Consider the following 19,143-nt stretch of genomic DNA (forward strand, 5'->3'; position numbering starts at 1 on the left):
GGAGGATACCTGTCAGGCACTGGGGTGGCATCAGTGCTTGTCTTGGGATCCTGGGAGAGGGGATTTCCCCACTGAGAACTCAGCAGGGTGAGCCCAGGGCCCCCATCTCCCAAGCAGCGGTATGTAGTGTGCAGCAGAGGAGCCCCTCAATGTGGGGGGCAGCAACAGTAGCAGCAGCAGCCCAAAGGAGGAAGAGGTGCAGCCAACTCACCCCAAAAGCTCTGAGAACAAGCCAGCGGTTAGCAGTAACTAGACGCAGGAAGGGGCCAGGCAATCTTCTTTCCAGAAGCTTCTGAAACCAAGCTTGCAGCAACCAGCAGGAGCAGCAGCCTGGGACAGGAAGGGGCATGGTCAACTTCCTCCCAGAGGTTCCTCCCCCAGAAGCTCCTGACAGCAAGTAGCCCTGAGCTGCTTGCCAGGGCAGCTTTTTATACTGCTGGGGACAGCACAGGTGGTGGCCCCGGCCTCTAGCTCCCCCTGGCTGCAGATCTGGGAGGAGCTGGGCAGGGTTATTTTGCCACAAGTGGCACAACTTGCCCCACACTAAAGTGCATGTCTGAGCACGTATGCCAAGGCAAAAAGCCCCAGCTCAAATGTGTGCCACTCTTATATGAGCTGCTGCAAGCGCACGTGCCTGCATGTGTGGTTGCACCCTGGGAATCACCTTCCTAGCAGCACAGTTTCAGTGCTCATTTAGTCCATGGCATCCTAAAGCAGCACTTTTCCCCAAAGTAAAAAATATAGTACAGGTGGGAATGGGAGCAGGAGAAGGTATCTACCACAGCCTCCCAAATAACTCAGGCTTCTTACCGCAGTCCAGCTGCAGAAGATTTGAGGGTATAGTCAAGAACCACAAGGAAAAAGATATTCCAAACCAAAATTCCTAAGGTTCTGAACTGGTAAGTTTTACCCACTTCCGGTTTCTGTCTAGAATCAGAAACAAAGGTAACAAAATACTGTGAGAAAGGCTGAAATTCCACCTTAAATAAAAGGAAAAGTGCCAAAGAAAGAGTGAGCAAAGCCTGGAATAGCAATACTGTGAGAATAATTTTGAAGAATTGAGAGGTTTGGATAAATTTCAGAGAAGCATCTCAAATTTTAGATGCTCATCTGAAAAAAATTCAGTCTCTGAAACTTGGAGCACTCACTTCACAACCCCCACTCACTGTGCAAGCAGTCATTGTGTGATGAAGTGGGAAGAGAAGTTTGCAAATTTAATATGAAGCGCGGATAGTAGAATATCCAACTGCCAATACTTTTTCCCCTCCTCAGTCCAAGTAAAGTTTTATGGCTAAAAGCAGAATGAATTCCTGCACCATCACTAGCACTGTTCAGCTTGCGGACTAAGTGAATCCACACAAGGGAAGAGGTCCAAAATAGGGGGATTTTTTTCCAGCAAAGCACACTTACTGTATCCGGAGTTCATCAAGTGAAGGGGAAGCAGGCGTGGAGCAGGGTTGGGGGGAGGAAGAACAGACTTGCTTCCAAGCATTCAAACAGTAAGACCCAAATCCCACACGTCTATAGGAAGCATAATAGTTTAAAATAGAGCCTAGTGAATTTGACTTATATGTGATTTTAAAATTATGCACTCTCTAGGTGCATCTACAGGTTCTTTAATGCATGATGGCTATTTCACATTTAATTTAGTATTTGTATAATCAAGTACTAAATAAATGTGCAGTAACTGGAGCTAGTGCATAGTAGTGCTGACGAACACCTTTTTAGTAACACTACTGTTCAGTAACCTAATAATACTGCACATTACTGTATTAGTGCTGTTTGGACTGTGACACGTTAGCACACTATCATTAAGCTACTGAGCAGTCTTGTGTAGATGCACCTTCTGAGTTTCAAAATGTGTTCTTACTGTCACAAGGGCTTCATTTTGCTCTTCAACATTGGAAACACTAAGCCAGGCATTTTTTTGACATGCTATTTCTTAAACTTCTCCATAGCTAGTGAAATCTAGCATAACATAGCTAGTAATTTTCAGGACATAACCGATTATAAACTTATTTGCCTGTCTAAGGGGAGCCGAAAGATTTCAGATTGCCAGAGCAAATGTGGTATGTGCATGTGCAGATGTGATGAAAATTGCTTCATTACAATTACTTTACTTCTGATGCTCAGCTGGTCTCAAGGAGTTTGTTTCCAGTAACACTGTCCAAAGTTTAGCCTCAACATGTGGCAGGAGTATTAAGTGCAAATGTACAGGCAATAGATCTAAAGTGGGCCCAACCTGGGGAAAGCCAACTCTTGCAATTTAAATCACCAGTCTCACAATTTTTGCTACTTTTTTCTAAAACAACAGTTCCTCAAATTCAGCAACTATCTGAGAATTTCATCTTTCTTTTACACAAAAGTAAGTTTCTAATCCTCTGGATTGTGAAGAAAAGCTTGAAGACATGATGCAAGCATACCTTAAAATGCGCAAGAAATGAGCCCCAAATGCTTTAACTTTAAAAAACGTAATGATTCCTGATTTTTTAATATTTGAAACTAATGGTACTGTAAGTGCCTCCCCACCCAGCTGCTAAGCTCAAAATGAATCAAACCATTTTCCATGGCTATGGCAGCAGACTTGGAGTCATCCTGATATGGCTGTGCTAACTCCACCCCAGCATGCTGTCAAGTCCCCACTGTCAGTATGCTGGGGTTAGTAAAATCCCAGAACCAGGCATGTCCTGCCTGATTTCCAACAAAGGATATTTTGCCATCACCTCCAGTTGTGACATGCTTCCACACTCTTGCCTCTAGCCATAAGTTCACTGTGTTTCTCCCAGATGTGAAAGCTGCCTGTAAAAAATGAATGAGTCAACAAGCAAGGAAGCAAAGCAAACCAAATGATCCTAGATAAGAGGAGGAAACAACCAAATTGACAAAGTTTTCATATTTTTCTCTGTCAAGGTTGCATCTGAGATTTAGTATGGAAAGATCACTCCTTGACTAGGTCTCCTCAACCATGCCTGCAAGACACCCAAGGACACTGTATGCTGAAAATGAGGGTTTTGCACATTTTGTTGGCTCAGGAAAAAGCTTATAAAATGAAAATAAAATTCTCGAAAGACTACAAGGGAAAATCTTTAGTGGACAGAGAACTTTGTAAACACACAAGACCATGGGGACAAGTGTTACATAGGTACACATACAAAAAATTAGAACTCTTGGTTCCAAAATGATACCCTTTATTAGACCAACTGGGAAATCGCAAGGAACATGTGCAATTTTCCAGTTGGTGTAATAAAAGGTATCATTTTGGAGCCAAGAGTTCTAGCTTTTTGTACGTCTTCATGTCTCAGACCAACACGGCTACCAAGCACACCCCTGATATATAGGTATACACATTTTTACAACATAGCATGCAAAAATGCCTGTTTTCTAAATAATAATAATAACAATAAATCTGTGCAGTGAAGTCAAGTATAAACATGCAATTGCATACACATTTCTTCAGACAGACCAGAATCTCTACCCACTGAATATTTTCAGGATAACTTTATGCTACCATGTGATCCAGCCTTCTACACAGGGAAGCTAAAAACAAAAGGACAAAAAAGAAACACTGAAAGTTTATAAAAGGAAAAGTAATCAGACAATTAAATGAAAACTTGTAGCCGCTAGAGGTAGAGGATATTCTCCTTAAAACAAGAAAGGTTTCTGGAAAAGAAATAGTTCACAAGATATTTTTTCCAGAAACTCTCACTTCATTATCCCCGTAAAAAGTTAAAATTGCTGAATTACCTTCAGCCATTGTGTGCCTGTTTATTTCCAGCTGCAAGTTGTGTAGAAATGCACAGGGTCCAAAACTTGGAATTTATTAAAAAGTGGTTTAAAACAATGTGAATTCCAGCCAGTTGAAAAGAAAAAGGGAGACTATTAAACTAGAAAAATATTGTTATTCTGACCTCTCGCAGCCCTATAATTTCAGGCCGTTTATTTACAGAGGCCTTAAAGAGACATGATCCGAGAAAGATCATGCTTTGGTACTGCTGTCAACTATTGTTCTCATCTGGAGAGCAGAACTTTATTGGGGAATATATATCTCTCATAGCTGTCAAATGGTCTTGAACGCTCACTAGTCCCTGAACTTTTCGGGGGGGAAAAGGGGCTGAGGTTTAGAGAGGGAAATCGCTTACTTTTTGTTTAAATATACAGTGTGTGCATTTCCCAAGTGTAATGAGTTTAACTAGGACAGCCTTAGCAAAGGAATTATAAACCAGTTTTATAGGTCCAAAAACTATATCCTATAAACTTCCAGTTTGGCAGTATCGTCTTGGAACAGGCTTTATTTTAAACATGCAGCAGTAAAGTCAAGCCGTGATGGGGTGCTTATTCCTTAAATATTCATTTTCGCAAATAAGGGGCTGAGTCCTGTAGAATACTGAGGGGTGCTGGTTGTAGCTGTGTTGGGCTAAGGACACAGGCAGACAAGGTTCTTTGGGTAGCTTTGATACCTTTTATTAGACCTACTAAATAGTTGGGAAAATTGTTCTTTGCAAGCTTTGGGGCACAAACACCCTTCTCCAGACACGGAGAATCTGCTGGTGTTATGTGTTCTGAGCACTTTCAAGACCCCTAAAGTCCTCAAGTGATTTCTTTTTTGAGCCTGTATTTAAAAGGGATACATTTTTTGAAAGTTACTCTAGTCCTTTAATTGCTTTGAATAATATTCATCTGAATTACTCAAATTATAATACTATAATTATGTGTCCAAAGCACATGCAGCAACTGACTTCTGATGCACCTTCAAAAGCCAGGTGTGGATTAAGGCTAAGACCCAGGATCATCAAAAGTACAGGTCTCTCCCAATGGCATGCATGGTTACCATGTTACATTTTTTTTTTCTTTTATGCAAAGACTATAATGGTTTAGTATTTCATAAACATAGAATGCATCAGGAATAAAATATATATAACACTGCCTTATTAATGTCGCTTTTGAAAGCTTTGGCACTGCTTGACTGTGCCACCATAGTAATTTATTAGCAGACTGTAAGGCAGTTTAGTGCCTGTGTATCTCACACACAGTACACAACAATGGTCAGAGGTATAACTGGGCATGTGAGCACTCCGGGCAGTAGCTGAGCACAGAGCAGCATCATTGGCTTCATGGCAGGCAGCAGTATGGTGGCTGTGCCAGCAACACAGCTGCTGCTATTTTTGCACTCCCCTCCATCCAGGACCAGAGTCTGGGGATGGTGCTCCAGTTACCCTAGTTTTGTTACAGCATATGTATTTGTTGCATTTTTTGTTTGTTTTGTTTTGTATTAATGGTCTAGAAAACATAAAGATTACTTGCTACAAAAAAATTATTTGGATGCCTTCTTTTCTTATGCTCTCCCATCTTCTATCTGGTTCTCTGCCTTACACTATACACCTTGGAATCACTTTTCCTCCATCTGTTCCAATGTTTGTTTTCCCTCATTTTAATTTTTCTGTCAACTGGATTGTTCTACGATTATATTTCTTCTCTGACTTTCCTCCTCACTTCATTCCTTTGCTCTCTCATCCACCTCCCTTTCCTTATCTCCTCCTCCCCTTTTCTCTTGCTCACCACAAGAACCAGTCCTCCTCCCTTTTTCCTTTGGTCAGAGGGGCCAAAGAGAAAGCATGTTTTCTTTAGTTCAGTCCCCTCACTGCTGCTAGGAGCACAGATCCATATTCCATTAACTCTGCCTGGCTGTCACAGATCTGCAGTTACCCTGCAGGAGATGGAGGCCTGTTGCTAAAAGAGATATGCCGCTAGAGGTCTGCCTTAGAGAACAGGATCAAATCCATGCTTAATCAATCCACTCCTACAGGGTATGCTGCATATTAGTAGATGCTTAAATTAAGAACAGAATAAATACTGATTAAACCGAGAACAAAAATTGTAACTATCCACAGCACACAAATATCTAAGCTTTGGGGACCAGGGAGGTTCTACTAAAGTTTCAGGTTCAAGCACACAAATGCAAATTGAACATGGGGTTTATGATTTGCAGTTTGCAGCAGCAGAACTTTAAGTTTGTGCTTCAGTGCCAAAAATAAAAGCAGTATAAGGGGCCCAGTGCTATGAGCCGATGGGGAAGCAACACAGCAGCCCTTTCCCTCTGTCCCACTGGCACTCTGAAACAGGACTAATGCTAGCCATACTGCTGTTTCCTCCTTCCCTTGTACCTCCCAAAAGTTCTGTAATGCAGGCTTTTTCACCTTTTAGCACGGATTGAAAGAGTCTACTTGAGTTTCGCTTGTTGGATACTTTCACGTCTCATCATTTCTAAGCTTGAGCCAGAATGTTGCAAGAAATATGGTTCTTGCTATATTACACATGTGACTAACATAGGGAGCACTGGGACTGTCACAGGAAAGTCTAATCCCTTGAGAGTTCTCACCTGTTTTCCACTGTAAAAGAGTTGGAAGGGATCAGCTAATACACTCTCCCTCCTCCTCCTCTTCCTTTCAAGAGGATCTTTAGACTGTCACATAATACACCTCCCCAGTCTGAAACCCTTTAGGGGGATACTTGGATCAATCCAAATCAAGTACAATCTGATTATTTAAAAACAAGAATCCTGCCTCTAATGTTTGACAGTGTTCTCTCTATTGCTGTTTTGTCCCTTCTGTCCCTGTTTTCCCTGTATTCCAACTTCTAAATCCCTGGCAGGGTCACACTATCACAAGCCACATGCTGCGTAGGCTCCACCAAACAAGGGATGGGCCACCAGGTTGCAGTCTGCAGGGATGTTGCCCTGGCATCTCCTGCTCCCTCTCCCACTGATGTACTTGGCCCCCCAACCACTGCTGCACCGCTCCCCCAACCTGGCTCTGATCCCAACCCTGCAAGAAGTCCCAGACTCACGCTTAGCTCTCCGTGTAGTGCACCTCACTGACCTGCCCCCTGGGGTAGACACAGGAAGCAGCAGCTGGGGTGGGGGGGAGAAGTGGGGGGGACTGGAGATTAAGCAACAGCAAAACCAGCAGCTAGGCAGGAGTTGCAGCTTAACCATTTGTGGGCTGCATGTGTCCCATGGGCCACTAATTGGACAGTATATATTGGTTAAAATTTTGGAACCACATGTACAAATGGGTTCTTAACTAGCTTCTCTCTGGTACATGGAAAAACCAGATTCTTCTGAAAGGAACTCAGCTACATTCCTGAACAAAGCAGAGTAAGTCTCATGTAAGCTGTACCTAACTAATACTGCATTTACTCAAATATAAGATGACCCCCTAAGAATTAGATTCTATATATGTAAAAGTTATAGTTTTGTTATAACTTCCCAGATATAGAATCTAACTATTGGAGGTTTACCTTGAATTTGTCCTCCTCCCACTCCTACAGCAGGGAAAAAGGAGATCTCCCCTGCCAGGTAAGAAAACCACCAATGCAATCATCATATTTCCCCTGCCAGGTAAGTACATACAGCATAAACTAGCCACATCTATACAAGACACTGACTGCACAGTAGCTTGCTGCTACTGCACAATAGCATCATGTGGCACAAAGCATGACGTGATGCTACTGCGCAATAGTAACAAGCTACTTTGCAGGCAGTGTCACCAAAAAGCCATTCAGCGATGCTACTGCACAGTAACACTGGTTCCTGTGCAGTCAGCATCTCATGTATATGTGGCTCCTATGTATGACAACAGTCTAAAGCCCAAAGGCACATAATTTACCATATAGTTAATTGGGCTGGGCTCCAGCAGAGTCAACAGTATTTCAAGCCACGGTAACCCCACAGCTCAGCATTGCTCAGTATGTGTGTGTATTCCACATACCCCCAAAAAGATCCAGGTGCTAATTAGCCCCCACTCTTGACTGGAATGAAGTGCTCTTGTCATGAGTCCTTGGATCCTCCAAAAATATATATGCAGATGAGGCATAGTTCCATCTCAAGGAGGGCAGGGCCACGCTAATCATATGTGCCAAGCCGAAAGAGAGAGGCAAGGGAGGGATTCTGGATGAACTGTTTGGGGCCCTGTTCAGTGATGTTTTCCAGGTACTTAAGGCTGATGAAGCGACAGGAATCATTGGAAATGATTGGTACAGCTTGTGAAGAAATCCCCCTTTTCATCTGCCTCCCGGCTCTGAGTCTGCCCAGCCCTCTCTCTCATATGCTGGCTGCTAGATCCACCTGATCCAGCTGGGTGACTAGGTTGTGAAAATTCATAAGGAGGGGGCAGTTTGCTCTTCCTTTGTCCTGAGGGTTTTTTTGGCCAAACAATCTGGTGACCTAGACTCTCTACCTGAGGACTGGTTTGCATCCAAAACTGCCCGTTTCTGGTTGGGACTTAGTGATGAAGTCACAAAACTTTAAAAGGGGTCACTCCATTTTGAAAGAAATCAATAGTTTGGGACACTGAAACAAGCAATCAGCCTCCAGAGCTCCATTGGTCTCTGGATAAACATGTGAGTAACTTACCTGAAATTTAGTCAGTAATTTAGAATTAAGTGAACTAGATGCATATCAAAAGGGCTAACAAACCCATTCTATTTTGCTCAAGTAGGTTCTTTCAATTTTCCATTGTTTTGTATTCCTTCCTCACTCTCTCCCTCTTCAATCAATAAAGCTCTCTGTTATAGGATGCCTTGCTGTAAATGCTTATGAGGGTAGGACTAACCTTTAAAGCCCCCTTCACTTGGCTAGCTAAGGTGGGCACAGCTTTTTACTTTCCTCCCATACAGGAGGCTACTTGTGAATGTTTGGGGCTAAAAGAAGCCCCCCAAAATACCACAGTGGGCTAAGCACCCCCAAAGTCAACAGGGCCCGTGTACTCTGGGCTGCACAGTGCCCTAACAGAGACCATGGCCCAAGTGGTGGCAGCAATATCCCAGGCTGGCAGGTGTGCTCCAAGAAGGCAGTTGGCCAGACTCAGGCACCCCAGGGGAAACACCCAAAGTGTGGTTTTTGGTTGGGCACAGTGAGGCGGGTGGCTCAGCACAGGAGCACCCCCTACTGGCCTGCCACACAGCTCAGCTGTGGAAGTCAAAATGTATTCTATGTAGTAGCTCACCACGACTATAAAAAGAGTTGGTGTTGAGGCGGACTGCATAATGGGCACTACTATATATCTTCTTACATATCGGCTCTAATGGGATGCGCTAATCTATCCTGATCGGCTTGAGCAACAGCAATGAGGACAGTGAAGACAATAGCAGCAGTGGAACCACCAGTAACAGTGACAATGACACAAACTAAGGGCTTAAAGCTAGCAACCAGAGCTAGAATGAAAGAGGCAGTGTAAATGTAACAGGGAAAGGAATACAAATGGGTGCGATGGAGTACCACATTATGGTAATGTGTGTGCAGGTGTGAGGTTCGGTTACGGGCGTAAGGTTTCAAAATGGGTTAAGGGTTTTGAAGAATGCTAAGCTAGGTCTAGCTATCTATTTATATATAGAGACATACATTTTTACCAAAAAATCTATCCTTGTGGTAGGTTCCCATCAGTATATGCCACATGTTTAATAGTCATGTAAATACTGGCTGTATTTAATCAACTTCATGGTTGGTTTCCATTACTGAGCATATGCTGCTTTTGGAAGCAGTTTTTAATGATAGACAATGTATTTAACGAGGATTCCTTGCATTTGACCATAAGGCATGGGGCTTTTTTTCCCCCTATGTTGACTGGGAGTGTGGGGGAGAACCTCATCTTGTTCTCAAATAAATACAGTAAGTACAAAGACCTATCACAGAACATTCATCCTAGTGTTAATTCAGTTCTCTTAAAGCTAACAAGTTTACTGAACAGTTTCTGTGAAGGTGAATATTAAAAAAGCTGTGCCATTTTTACATATACCAGAAAGAGCAAGCAAACGTGTAAGTGTGTATATACGAAAAAAGAAAAAAAAACTTTTCTGCCAAAAGGGTGAATTACAGTAGGTCCCCTACTGTGTACTGCACGTTCGTAACAAACCAAACATTTTCTAACAAACAGGGAATGACCTGTTAATCCTACCTTTATTTTTGTCCTTTGTTTTGTATAAGAGGTGTCACTTGTACAAAGAGCCATTCCCAAATTATCCAGACCTTATGATGCATTGAAAGCTCTAAGTTGCCAATGTAACTAATGAGAAAGACTAAACATTTTCCAATCAGTCCATATGTTAAATGTAGTTCAACTACAGATATTTTTACATAGCTCCAGAGGGAACACAATATAAAATAGCTGGCAGCTCTAACTTGAAATTTCCTTTCTGAAAAGTAAAGTTAGCCCTATTTCCACTGGCTCATCAGAGCAAAAATAAAACTTGAACAGCTGAGGAGGACAATTTCAGTGTGAAGGAGGGGATTCAACAAATGGAAACCATTCCAGAAAGAACGATTTCTAAATAAAAATGGGCTAAATATTTTCAATACCGTAACACTGACAAGCCGTAGAAATTCTCATTTTCTGATGCATGTGATATTTAAAATGCAAATGATTGTTTTCATTTTAAATCTAGCAGTAAGTCAATATTTTGGTTTTGTTGGGGAGTGACAGAAAAGAAAGCTTTAATTTAGACCTACGCAGGATGTGACAAACACACAAGCATGTGCACATCTGCGTGCATGTATTTTTGCTTATAGCTCCCAGTTGCAGCACTGGGAAGTGACCGCCTGTTTTGTATCTCCAGTCTCAGGTATGGTGCAGACAGCCATAATGTGAGTTTTGTCACTTGGCCTTGTCAGTGACTCTAAGCTGACAGTAGATCATTGCCACATGGCCACACCATTCTCTATGGGAGTGAGAGACTTTAACTGTGTCAGCTGCGTGGTGCTGCATTAAATATGGCAGTTTTATAAAGCAGACCGCTGTCTACGAGGTAACAGAGTTGAAAGCAGAAATTCTGCACTAATCGGCTTTGAAAAATACCACTTTATGGGTGGACTCCTCCTGTCTAAGGGATGAAGGGCAAAGCAGCTCCACAATAATTGTGTCACACTGTGCAGTAGCAGACATAGTGGTTTTATGATATGGAATAGTACTGGGGTTGGAACTTTGATATGGTAAATTATGGGGAAAATCTTGGATTAGTCACAGTAAAAATGTCAAAAGTAACAGGAATTATAAAGAAAAAAAAATCAGAAGAAGTCAGATATGTGAGAAGCATATGAAGCCAAACTACAAGTTTAGACCACCTAAGGTTGATAATTAAATTATCTATACAACACAATCTTTACTACACTATACTGATGAATAGAAGGCAAAGTCCCTGCCTTGCAGAATTTACATTCCAAGACACCAGTCTCGCAGTAAGTCTCCATGAAGCCATAAGAACTAACAGGAAGGAACTTTACATTGAGATCCATATGACCCTTATCAATTTCAGTCTTCAAACTTAACTGCTGATTTCTGATAAATTTCAGTGGTGCAAAACAGACAGAAAAGTGGCTTGAAATGGCTACACAGAAATTCTCTTTTGATTGGATAGTGTTGACCATTGTAGATTTGGGGAATCAAGGGCATCTTTGGACAGCCCCAGCTCACATAGAAAATGAGTCCTTTAATGAACTGAATGTAGAAGCAAACTTTATTAGAGTTTCCAATTATTAATACTGCTAGTCAATAAAGAATAATACAATACATATTTAGATACCTGTTTATGATCCAAGCAGAAATAAGCCGTCTTAGAATTTAGAATCTCTACATCTTAAAATCTTAGGAACTGCTCACAGGTGGCCAACCCATTAGGGAAATTTAACTCAAATTCAGACACCAAGAGGTGTTGGGATGTTCATTACAGATGGGAGCTTCAGCAAAGGATGCCAAAAGAACTAATCACAAAACATGTATCCCGTTTTTATCCTCTTCCTCAAACATAAGCATAGGACATTACTTAATAGAAGATTTGGCAAATATGGTCAGAAAGGAGATGCCCCTTTTTCATTGTGTTGGTCAGCTAAAATGTGCTGCCCTGAAGCCTTGATCAAACTTTGCTATCCCCAGAGGGCCTAATCTTTTCAAACAGTTTCTCTCGCTTGTGACTCAGTCCTCTTTACACTACTTCCCTTTATCTCACTTTTGGTAATGTGGCCTAATTTAAATTTAATACAGCTAAAAGCTCAGTAAAGCTACTACAGCACAAGCTAAATTCTACAGGATTTTAGGTCAAACATAAAGGTCAACAATATTCATAAGATGATGTCTTAGAAACTGTTTCAGAGGCATGAGCTTTCATAGGCTTTTATAGTAGAATCTGACAAAGTAGGCTGTCACCTACCAAAGCTCATGCCTCTCTGAAACAGTAAATCTCTAAAGGTGCTTATACACATGACGAGTTGAGTCCTTCAGGGTTGCATTCTAGGACTTCAGGGTTCCGTTCTATGGCCCCTAAATTGAAATGGCGGGTTTTATTGTTCCCCCACTACGTACACGTCATCACTCTTAAATCTCATTAAGTGCTCAGTGTGCTATTCACAGTAATTTACTGCAGGGGGCGTTGCATAACAATCCACCCCTTGATCTCTTTGTATTAAATTACAGCAGGGGGCACCTATAGTTAACAGCATGCTATGTGCAGATGACTGAAAGTAGTGCAATTTCATTACTTTAAATAATTTAAGTGTCATTTCATCAATTTGATTAATTTTACACACGTTTACACATTTTTATTTTACTGAACTTTTCATCAATATTTTTTAACATTTTTATTTATTCTTTTCATTCTTATCCTTATTTTTATTCCTCTATTTCTATGCTATCGAGTAAACTTTAGTTCATGTGTAAATCCGCTTGTTTGCTTTTGTTATTTCATTCAGACAACCACCTCTACAAACAGGGTGCTGACATTCTCCTATTGCTTATAATATACACACAAATCTTCACCCCATGAATGTCTTATATGTATTTTCCCATGCATATTGGAGTGTTGTGCTAATTGGAACGCTGATAATGCACTCTCTGCATTAATCTCACGGGGGGTCCCAATCCCAATCCTGGAAGACGCCTGGAACCCTCCCTCCTGCCCCCACAGCTCTACACCACTGGGGGTCATTTATTTACTTATTCAGCCCAGGTTGCATTGCCTGTAATGATCATCACTTTAGCGATCCCCCCGGCACACAGAGGAGCAAGCAGCCATTCGCCCACTGCTTCCAGAGACCTATGGGGTTCCCACGCAAGAGCTGCTCCAGCCTTAGACCAGGATTTAGTGGTGAGCACGTTTGTTCTCCTCTAATAAACAAACAAACAAATATCCCGTTCCTTAAACATGGGGCGGGGGGGAGGGTATAATTCCTTCGGTGGAAGGGGAGCCCTCAGGGAAGGAGTGGGACCATGCACAGAGGGGACAGCCTCAGGAGTGCCCTGAGGAGCAGCACCTTCCCCTGGCATTCCCTCACTCTGCCCGGGCCAAAGCCTGCAATGGACTGTTAGCCTGGGGGGAGGGGAAGGGCACTTCCAAACTTTGAAACCTTTCCTGCTGATCTTATAGCAGAAGTGATGATCTTCTGTGTGTATTGGGTACTGAGTTAATGTGATCAGTAGTAGGTAATGCATTTTAATGTCCTTGCTGCATTTCACCCCCCATACACACAAAGGAAAACCTTTATCATTCAGCCCTCTCTGACTCCTCCCCCCCCCAGTCATCACAGCCTGCTTCCCCCTCACCCCCCCACTAGAGACAATGTACTTAAAAGACAGACAGAAGTGTTGCAACATATTTTTAAATTTTACTTATAGAAAAACTCAACAGTAACTGCTGAACATTTTAGCATTCAGCACTGAGCAATCGGTGGCCTACACAGCAGCCTCACCATCTGCAGCAGCCAAAATGTGTATGGCCAGGCAATTCCACATAATGGCTCCCTGACCAGCATTTTCATGCTCATCTTAGGGGGGCACTGAGCCCTACCTGCCCATGCCTCTGTCTGGCCACTGCCTCCCTCACTTCCTCAGGCCAGGAGTCACTGAAAACCTCCCCGCTGGTCTTGCAAATATTGTGGAGCATAAAGGCTGCCACAATGAAGACTGTAATGTTTTCTGGCTCCACTTAAGTCTGTAGCTCAGTAACCTCCATCATGCTTTCACATTCAACAGCCATCCAGCATTTGCTATGATAAGCAGGGGCATGACAACGCTCCAGATCACTGCATCAGAGACCCCAGGAGCATATCGTCCTCTCTCCATCATGCCAGGCAGCGATGAGTTTTGAAAGACATAAGCATCATAAGCGCTGCCTGCCCAGCCTGTATAAATGTTAGTGAAGCATCCTCAGTGATCATCTACAGCCTGGAGGATCACCAAGGCAAATCCCTTCCTGTTGCTGAAGGACCAGCTCCCCTGGGATGGAGATAGGACCAGGATGTGTGCACAGTCCCATGCACTCATGCAGTCAGGGAACCCCATGGCCTTGAAGCCTTCAACAATTTCTCCGGGGTTATGGAGGCAGATGAAGCCATTTGCCACAACATTCTGCAGCAGCCAGCATACCTCACATACCACCAATCCAGCCATGCAGCAGCTATGCCAAACTGGTTCCCAATGAAGTGGAGGTTGGTACGGGTGGTCAGTTTCACAATGGCCATGACCACTCTCTTTTCTGGTATGATGGGGTGACTCATAACCGTATCTTGGTGCTCAATGTGCAGCAACAGCAGTACAACTATGTGCAAAAATGTGTCCCTACTCATGTGGAAGGTCTTGAACCACTGCTGATCATCCCAAGTCAACAGAACAATGTATTCCTACCCTGATGTGCCCAGAGCTGCAAATCATAGCACTTTAGCAAAACAATGACTAGATCTGCCACGAAGTTTCACCCCAGCAACTATGCACCCAGCATAAGCCAGGGAAGAAAGGTGGGTGTGAGGACCCCACACACTTTTTGAATATGTCCCATTAGCACATCAAGAACGGTGCCAGACATTGAGGCACCATCACCAACAAGTGAAATCACAGTCACAAATGTCCAAAATCTCCCTACACCTGGTTTTTGATGTCATGCACTCAGTGGGGGAAAAAGCAGGCACTGAGCAGAACACAAAAATGGCAGAACCCCAAATTAAGGGTTGGTGAATAGGAAGATCGGCATTAACAGCATGCTGTTTACATGTCAAGTCCTACACTTCCCAGGTTCCTGTAACCGCTCCTCCTGTAAAAACTTGGGGTGTCCACTGACCCCATAAAACCCATCAACCGCCCAGGGCTGTAATAATAGCACTTCCCATACTCTTTTTTAATAGGTCACATCAGCACTGCTCCTCTTGTAAGAATTTGGGGTTTTAGGGCTTTTGTGGCTTCCCTCTGAAATCTGTCAAGCGCGCAGTGGAAAAAAGGGAGGCACTGAGCAGAAGACTGAATGAATGAACACAAATTCCTGCCCCCCCCCTTCAAACCAAATAGACCCCCAGAAGCACAGCTGAGCACCTGATAACTCGGAGAGTGTTGCCGGGCGGGGGGAGGGGGGTGCTTGAAGGACCAGCAATTCCTTTCACTGAGAGGCAAAGGATTTTGGATGTGTGCAGAAGCAAGCCATTAAGAACTATGCTTCTGGACAATGGAAGATCTGGGGGACAATTTGAGCAGGCTCTGGATTTCAAAAGGTGTTCTGTTAGGAAAGGTAACGTGAGCAGATTTGCTTGAGTGCCAGTACTGACAGAGTTCACGCCTGCAGAGGTATGCATACATGGAAAGTCAGACCTGCACAAAAAGATTCCACACACATCTATTTAACTTCTCTCAGCCAGGGGAAGAAAGTGTCTCATGACTCTGGTCAGAGCATAGCGACCCCTCTCTCAGTGACTCATTTTGGTCCCAAAAATATACTCATTGGAGGTGTTAAAGAACAAGTCATGCCTGCTGGGCTTGAAGCAGCAGCCAAAAACATCCACCACTAACAGGAACCACCACCCAAGGGAACTTTGGGGACCCAAGAGAACTCCTATTAGGTATTAAATGTTCAGAGCAGAACGCACCCAACTTGGCCAGCCTTCACCCACCCTGTTGCAATTTTTTTCAGCAGGCAGGGTCATGATCAGGTTCACAGAACTCCACTGGCCAGGTTTACATATAATCGGCAAGCTAATTAATGGTATTAGGGAGATAATTATGTGCCAGCCAGCCAAAAAGGGATGTTTGAGAGCTCCAGGATAGAGGAAGGGGCACACGGTTTTCCTCACAGTTGCTGGCGGGTAAAATCTGGGGATTTTTGCTGAGCGCACAAGAGCTAGGTTCTGTGACTGTTGCAAGTAGCATCACCACTGTGGTGCTACCTGACTGCACTAGTGGCAACTTTTTGTATCTTATGGGCATGCTTTTTCTGGATCTGTTTTAGCCCTGCTACATCCTTTAGCCCTGTGTATGCCATGGTACGGTAGCAGGCTGACCAGTGATCCATGTGTCAAGACAAGAGGTGCACAGATACATTGGTCTCATATCAGATCGACACCAATATAAAGAAAATTGACTGCATCAGAAATCTGCTTAATATGGCTGATCACTTGGCTGATAAATGGCCCTTGCATGTGTGCAGCCACAGCGCAGCATGTAGGTGGCAAGGAGCACAGCCAGGCAGCTTGGAGAGCTGCATGAAGCTGGTAAGTCTGCTGTGGAGGAAGGGAAGGGGGAAGGAAAGGGGCATGGAGGGCAGATCAAGGCCCCCACAGTGAGGGAGGAATGGGGCTGGGGCAAGTACTGCCCAGGTACAGTGGGGCGAGCACAGGACAGAATCGTGGCTCATCCAGGGGACATAGGGAGTGGGGAGCAGCTCCCACCACTGATCCAGGAGCTGTTCATCTGGCAGCTCATCCAGTGCTCAACCGCTCATCCAGCAGTTCCCACCGCTGCTCCTGTCGCTCATCCAGGAGGCCATGGGGGCCATAGCCCACCCCCCACAACCTCTCTCCCAGTGCTGCCATCACCAGCCCCACATGCAGCTCTGCCCTACCCTGTGGCGATCTGAGGGCACACACCTCCCCCCCCAATCTCCAATGCCCTCCTGAATGAGCAGGAGCAGCAGCAGGAGCCGCTGGGCAAGCACCAGACAAGCTGCCAGACCACCAGCTCCCAGACAAGTGGTGTGCAGCAGTGGGAGCTGGCCACCCTCCCCCTTCCCATGCCCTCCCAGATGAGCCACGGCTCCATCCTGCACCCACCCCACTCTAGATGGACAGCACTTGCCTCAGCCCCTATCCAAGCCCCACTCCTCCCTCACCGTGGGTGCCTGCACACCAAAATCTAGGCTAGTACCCCAAGACCGGGATCCCGCTTACTGCTTTTAACTGGAAATAAAACCATACTCAGCAACCTACATAAAGCAGGCAACCCATTATTAATTCTGTGCAATAACCCCAAACCCTGAACTAAGGGAACAGGATTTCTCTTTCAACAGCACAGGTCTTTTTTATTCCATTGAGTGGTTTTGCAATACCACTCCCAACATTAACCCCAAGTTAGGTGCCCAGCATTCATTAGCATGCTTCACTGTGCAGTATTTCTTTAATAGTGCTGAGGGGGGTCAGGGTACACCACGTACTGCATTATCTCCAATAATGGAGAAGGGAGCATATACAACACACACTGATTGAGCTACAAAAGAACCCAGGATCACCCCAATCTGCAACCCCACAACACACCCTGAGGCCCTTTGGACACCCACCACACCAAGTGAAATGGGAAATGACAACAACAGATCAGTGTCTTTGAATCCTTTATTTATTAAAATAATAAGAGGTCAGCAAAAGATTGATTCATTTTGGGCTCTGCAGCTACACCTAGTGTCCTAAAACATTTATTACACACACATGCCTGCAAATTGTAGCAACACTTGGTGGACAAAGGGGCTCACTACATGTCATTTAGTGACTTCCCATGTACACATGACTGGTTAATGGCCTCATCATTCCAAGTTGTGTCATTGCAAATTAAACTACATTGGGATGGGGATTTGTTTGTGATGATGCAAACTTATTTAAATCACCAAAAACTCATATATGTGTACAGTGTGATGCCATTAAGCCACATATTGTCTTGGCATCACGTGTACAAGCACCCTAAGGTGTGGACCTACATTCTGTCCAACTCCAGACAAACACAGTTAACCACATCTCTTTTTTTTTTTCCTCCTATGCAAAAATCACACTGACTTAAAGGCATCCAATTATTATTAGCCTGTTAACTCTTAATGTCTCTTTATCACCAGCTCCTGACATAAGGGGGGAGGGGAAGGGGGGGCAAAGCAAACTGCACTCTGAAGTTCTCAAGTTGATAGAGAAATGCTCTTAAGTTTAATTCAGAGCAGTCTCAAGACTGTTCTCATTTCTACCGCAGGTGAAACTATACATGACAGACAAAGTACTGAAAAAACACAGACAAAATAGTAAAAAAAAAAAAAAATCTATGCCTAGAGTAATACTCAGACCCTACACTAAAATGCAAGATGTAAAGCTCCTCTTGGCAGAGAAATGGTCAGCAACTGAGGAGCCTGTGCCTCAATTTGCACTATTGGAGGAACACACTGTATTCTGGGCAAGGAACAGCCATATGCATTAGAGAGGTATAGCTACAACTATGAGCTACGCTTTTCTTTGGAGGGGTTTTTTCTGTCCTCCATATCATGACAGCTCCTAGTAGGATTTAAAGATAATAAGCAGCAATAGTATTACTATCAGAAGAGATGGAAAAAGCAGCTGGAGAGGCAGCTGCAGTTAATAGTCTGACTTAGCTCTAAAGACACTACTGAACAGCATTTTCTTCCCTCCCTGTCTATAGTGTACGTCTTCAAAAAGAGGGCTAAGTAGAAGATCTGACCCTAAGTGAGAATCCCATGGATTATGAAACATATCCAGGTGCTGCTCAAACCTGTATGCTAGACTGAGTGGCAGCATGATTAATTTAATATCCATTCTTTTAAGGTGACTGGAATTAAATCCACTCAAACATAAGAACAGTCCCCCCCATTAAACTCACTTAATCCTCTGAGTTTTAACGTGATCTTATTATGTGAGTCATGTCAATATAGGCAAACAAGGGACTGACATACACAACAACTTCGAGGCCCATTCACCATATTCCTTTCTTTCAGAGGTATTTATCCCCTTGCTAAAAACCTGTCCTTCATAGAAAAAAATATTCAACCACAAGGAAGTGTTTGGGCCTTGTGAAACTAGCTTTTGAACCAAAAATGGGTAGAGGAACACTTGGTAAATGAGTTACTCAGTGGATATGGATG

General features: G+C 43.6%; 1 protein-coding gene across 1 annotated transcript in view; it reads right to left on the reverse strand.

Moving 5' to 3' along the window:
• LOC149868490 (uncharacterized) overlaps window positions 1-1,181 on the reverse strand; it is a 181,328-nt gene extending 180,147 nt beyond the window's left edge. Inside the window, exons 1-3 of the mRNA XM_090037641.1 lie at window positions 1,167-1,181; window positions 811-883; window positions 212-330 (exon numbers count right to left, since the gene is read on the reverse strand). Of these exons, the coding sequence (XP_089893767.1) occupies window positions 212-330; window positions 811-883; window positions 1,167-1,181 (207 nt within the window). The remainder of the gene's footprint in view (window positions 1-211; window positions 331-810; window positions 884-1,166) is intronic.
• Window positions 1,182-19,143: the final 17,962 nt, after the last annotated feature.

The sequence above is a fragment of the Crocodylus siamensis genome, chromosome 3, assembly GCF_052110815.1.
Source record: "Crocodylus siamensis isolate JL-2025a chromosome 3, ASM5211081v1, whole genome shotgun sequence".
NCBI classification, from domain to species: Eukaryota; Metazoa; Chordata; order Crocodylia; family Crocodylidae; genus Crocodylus; species Crocodylus siamensis.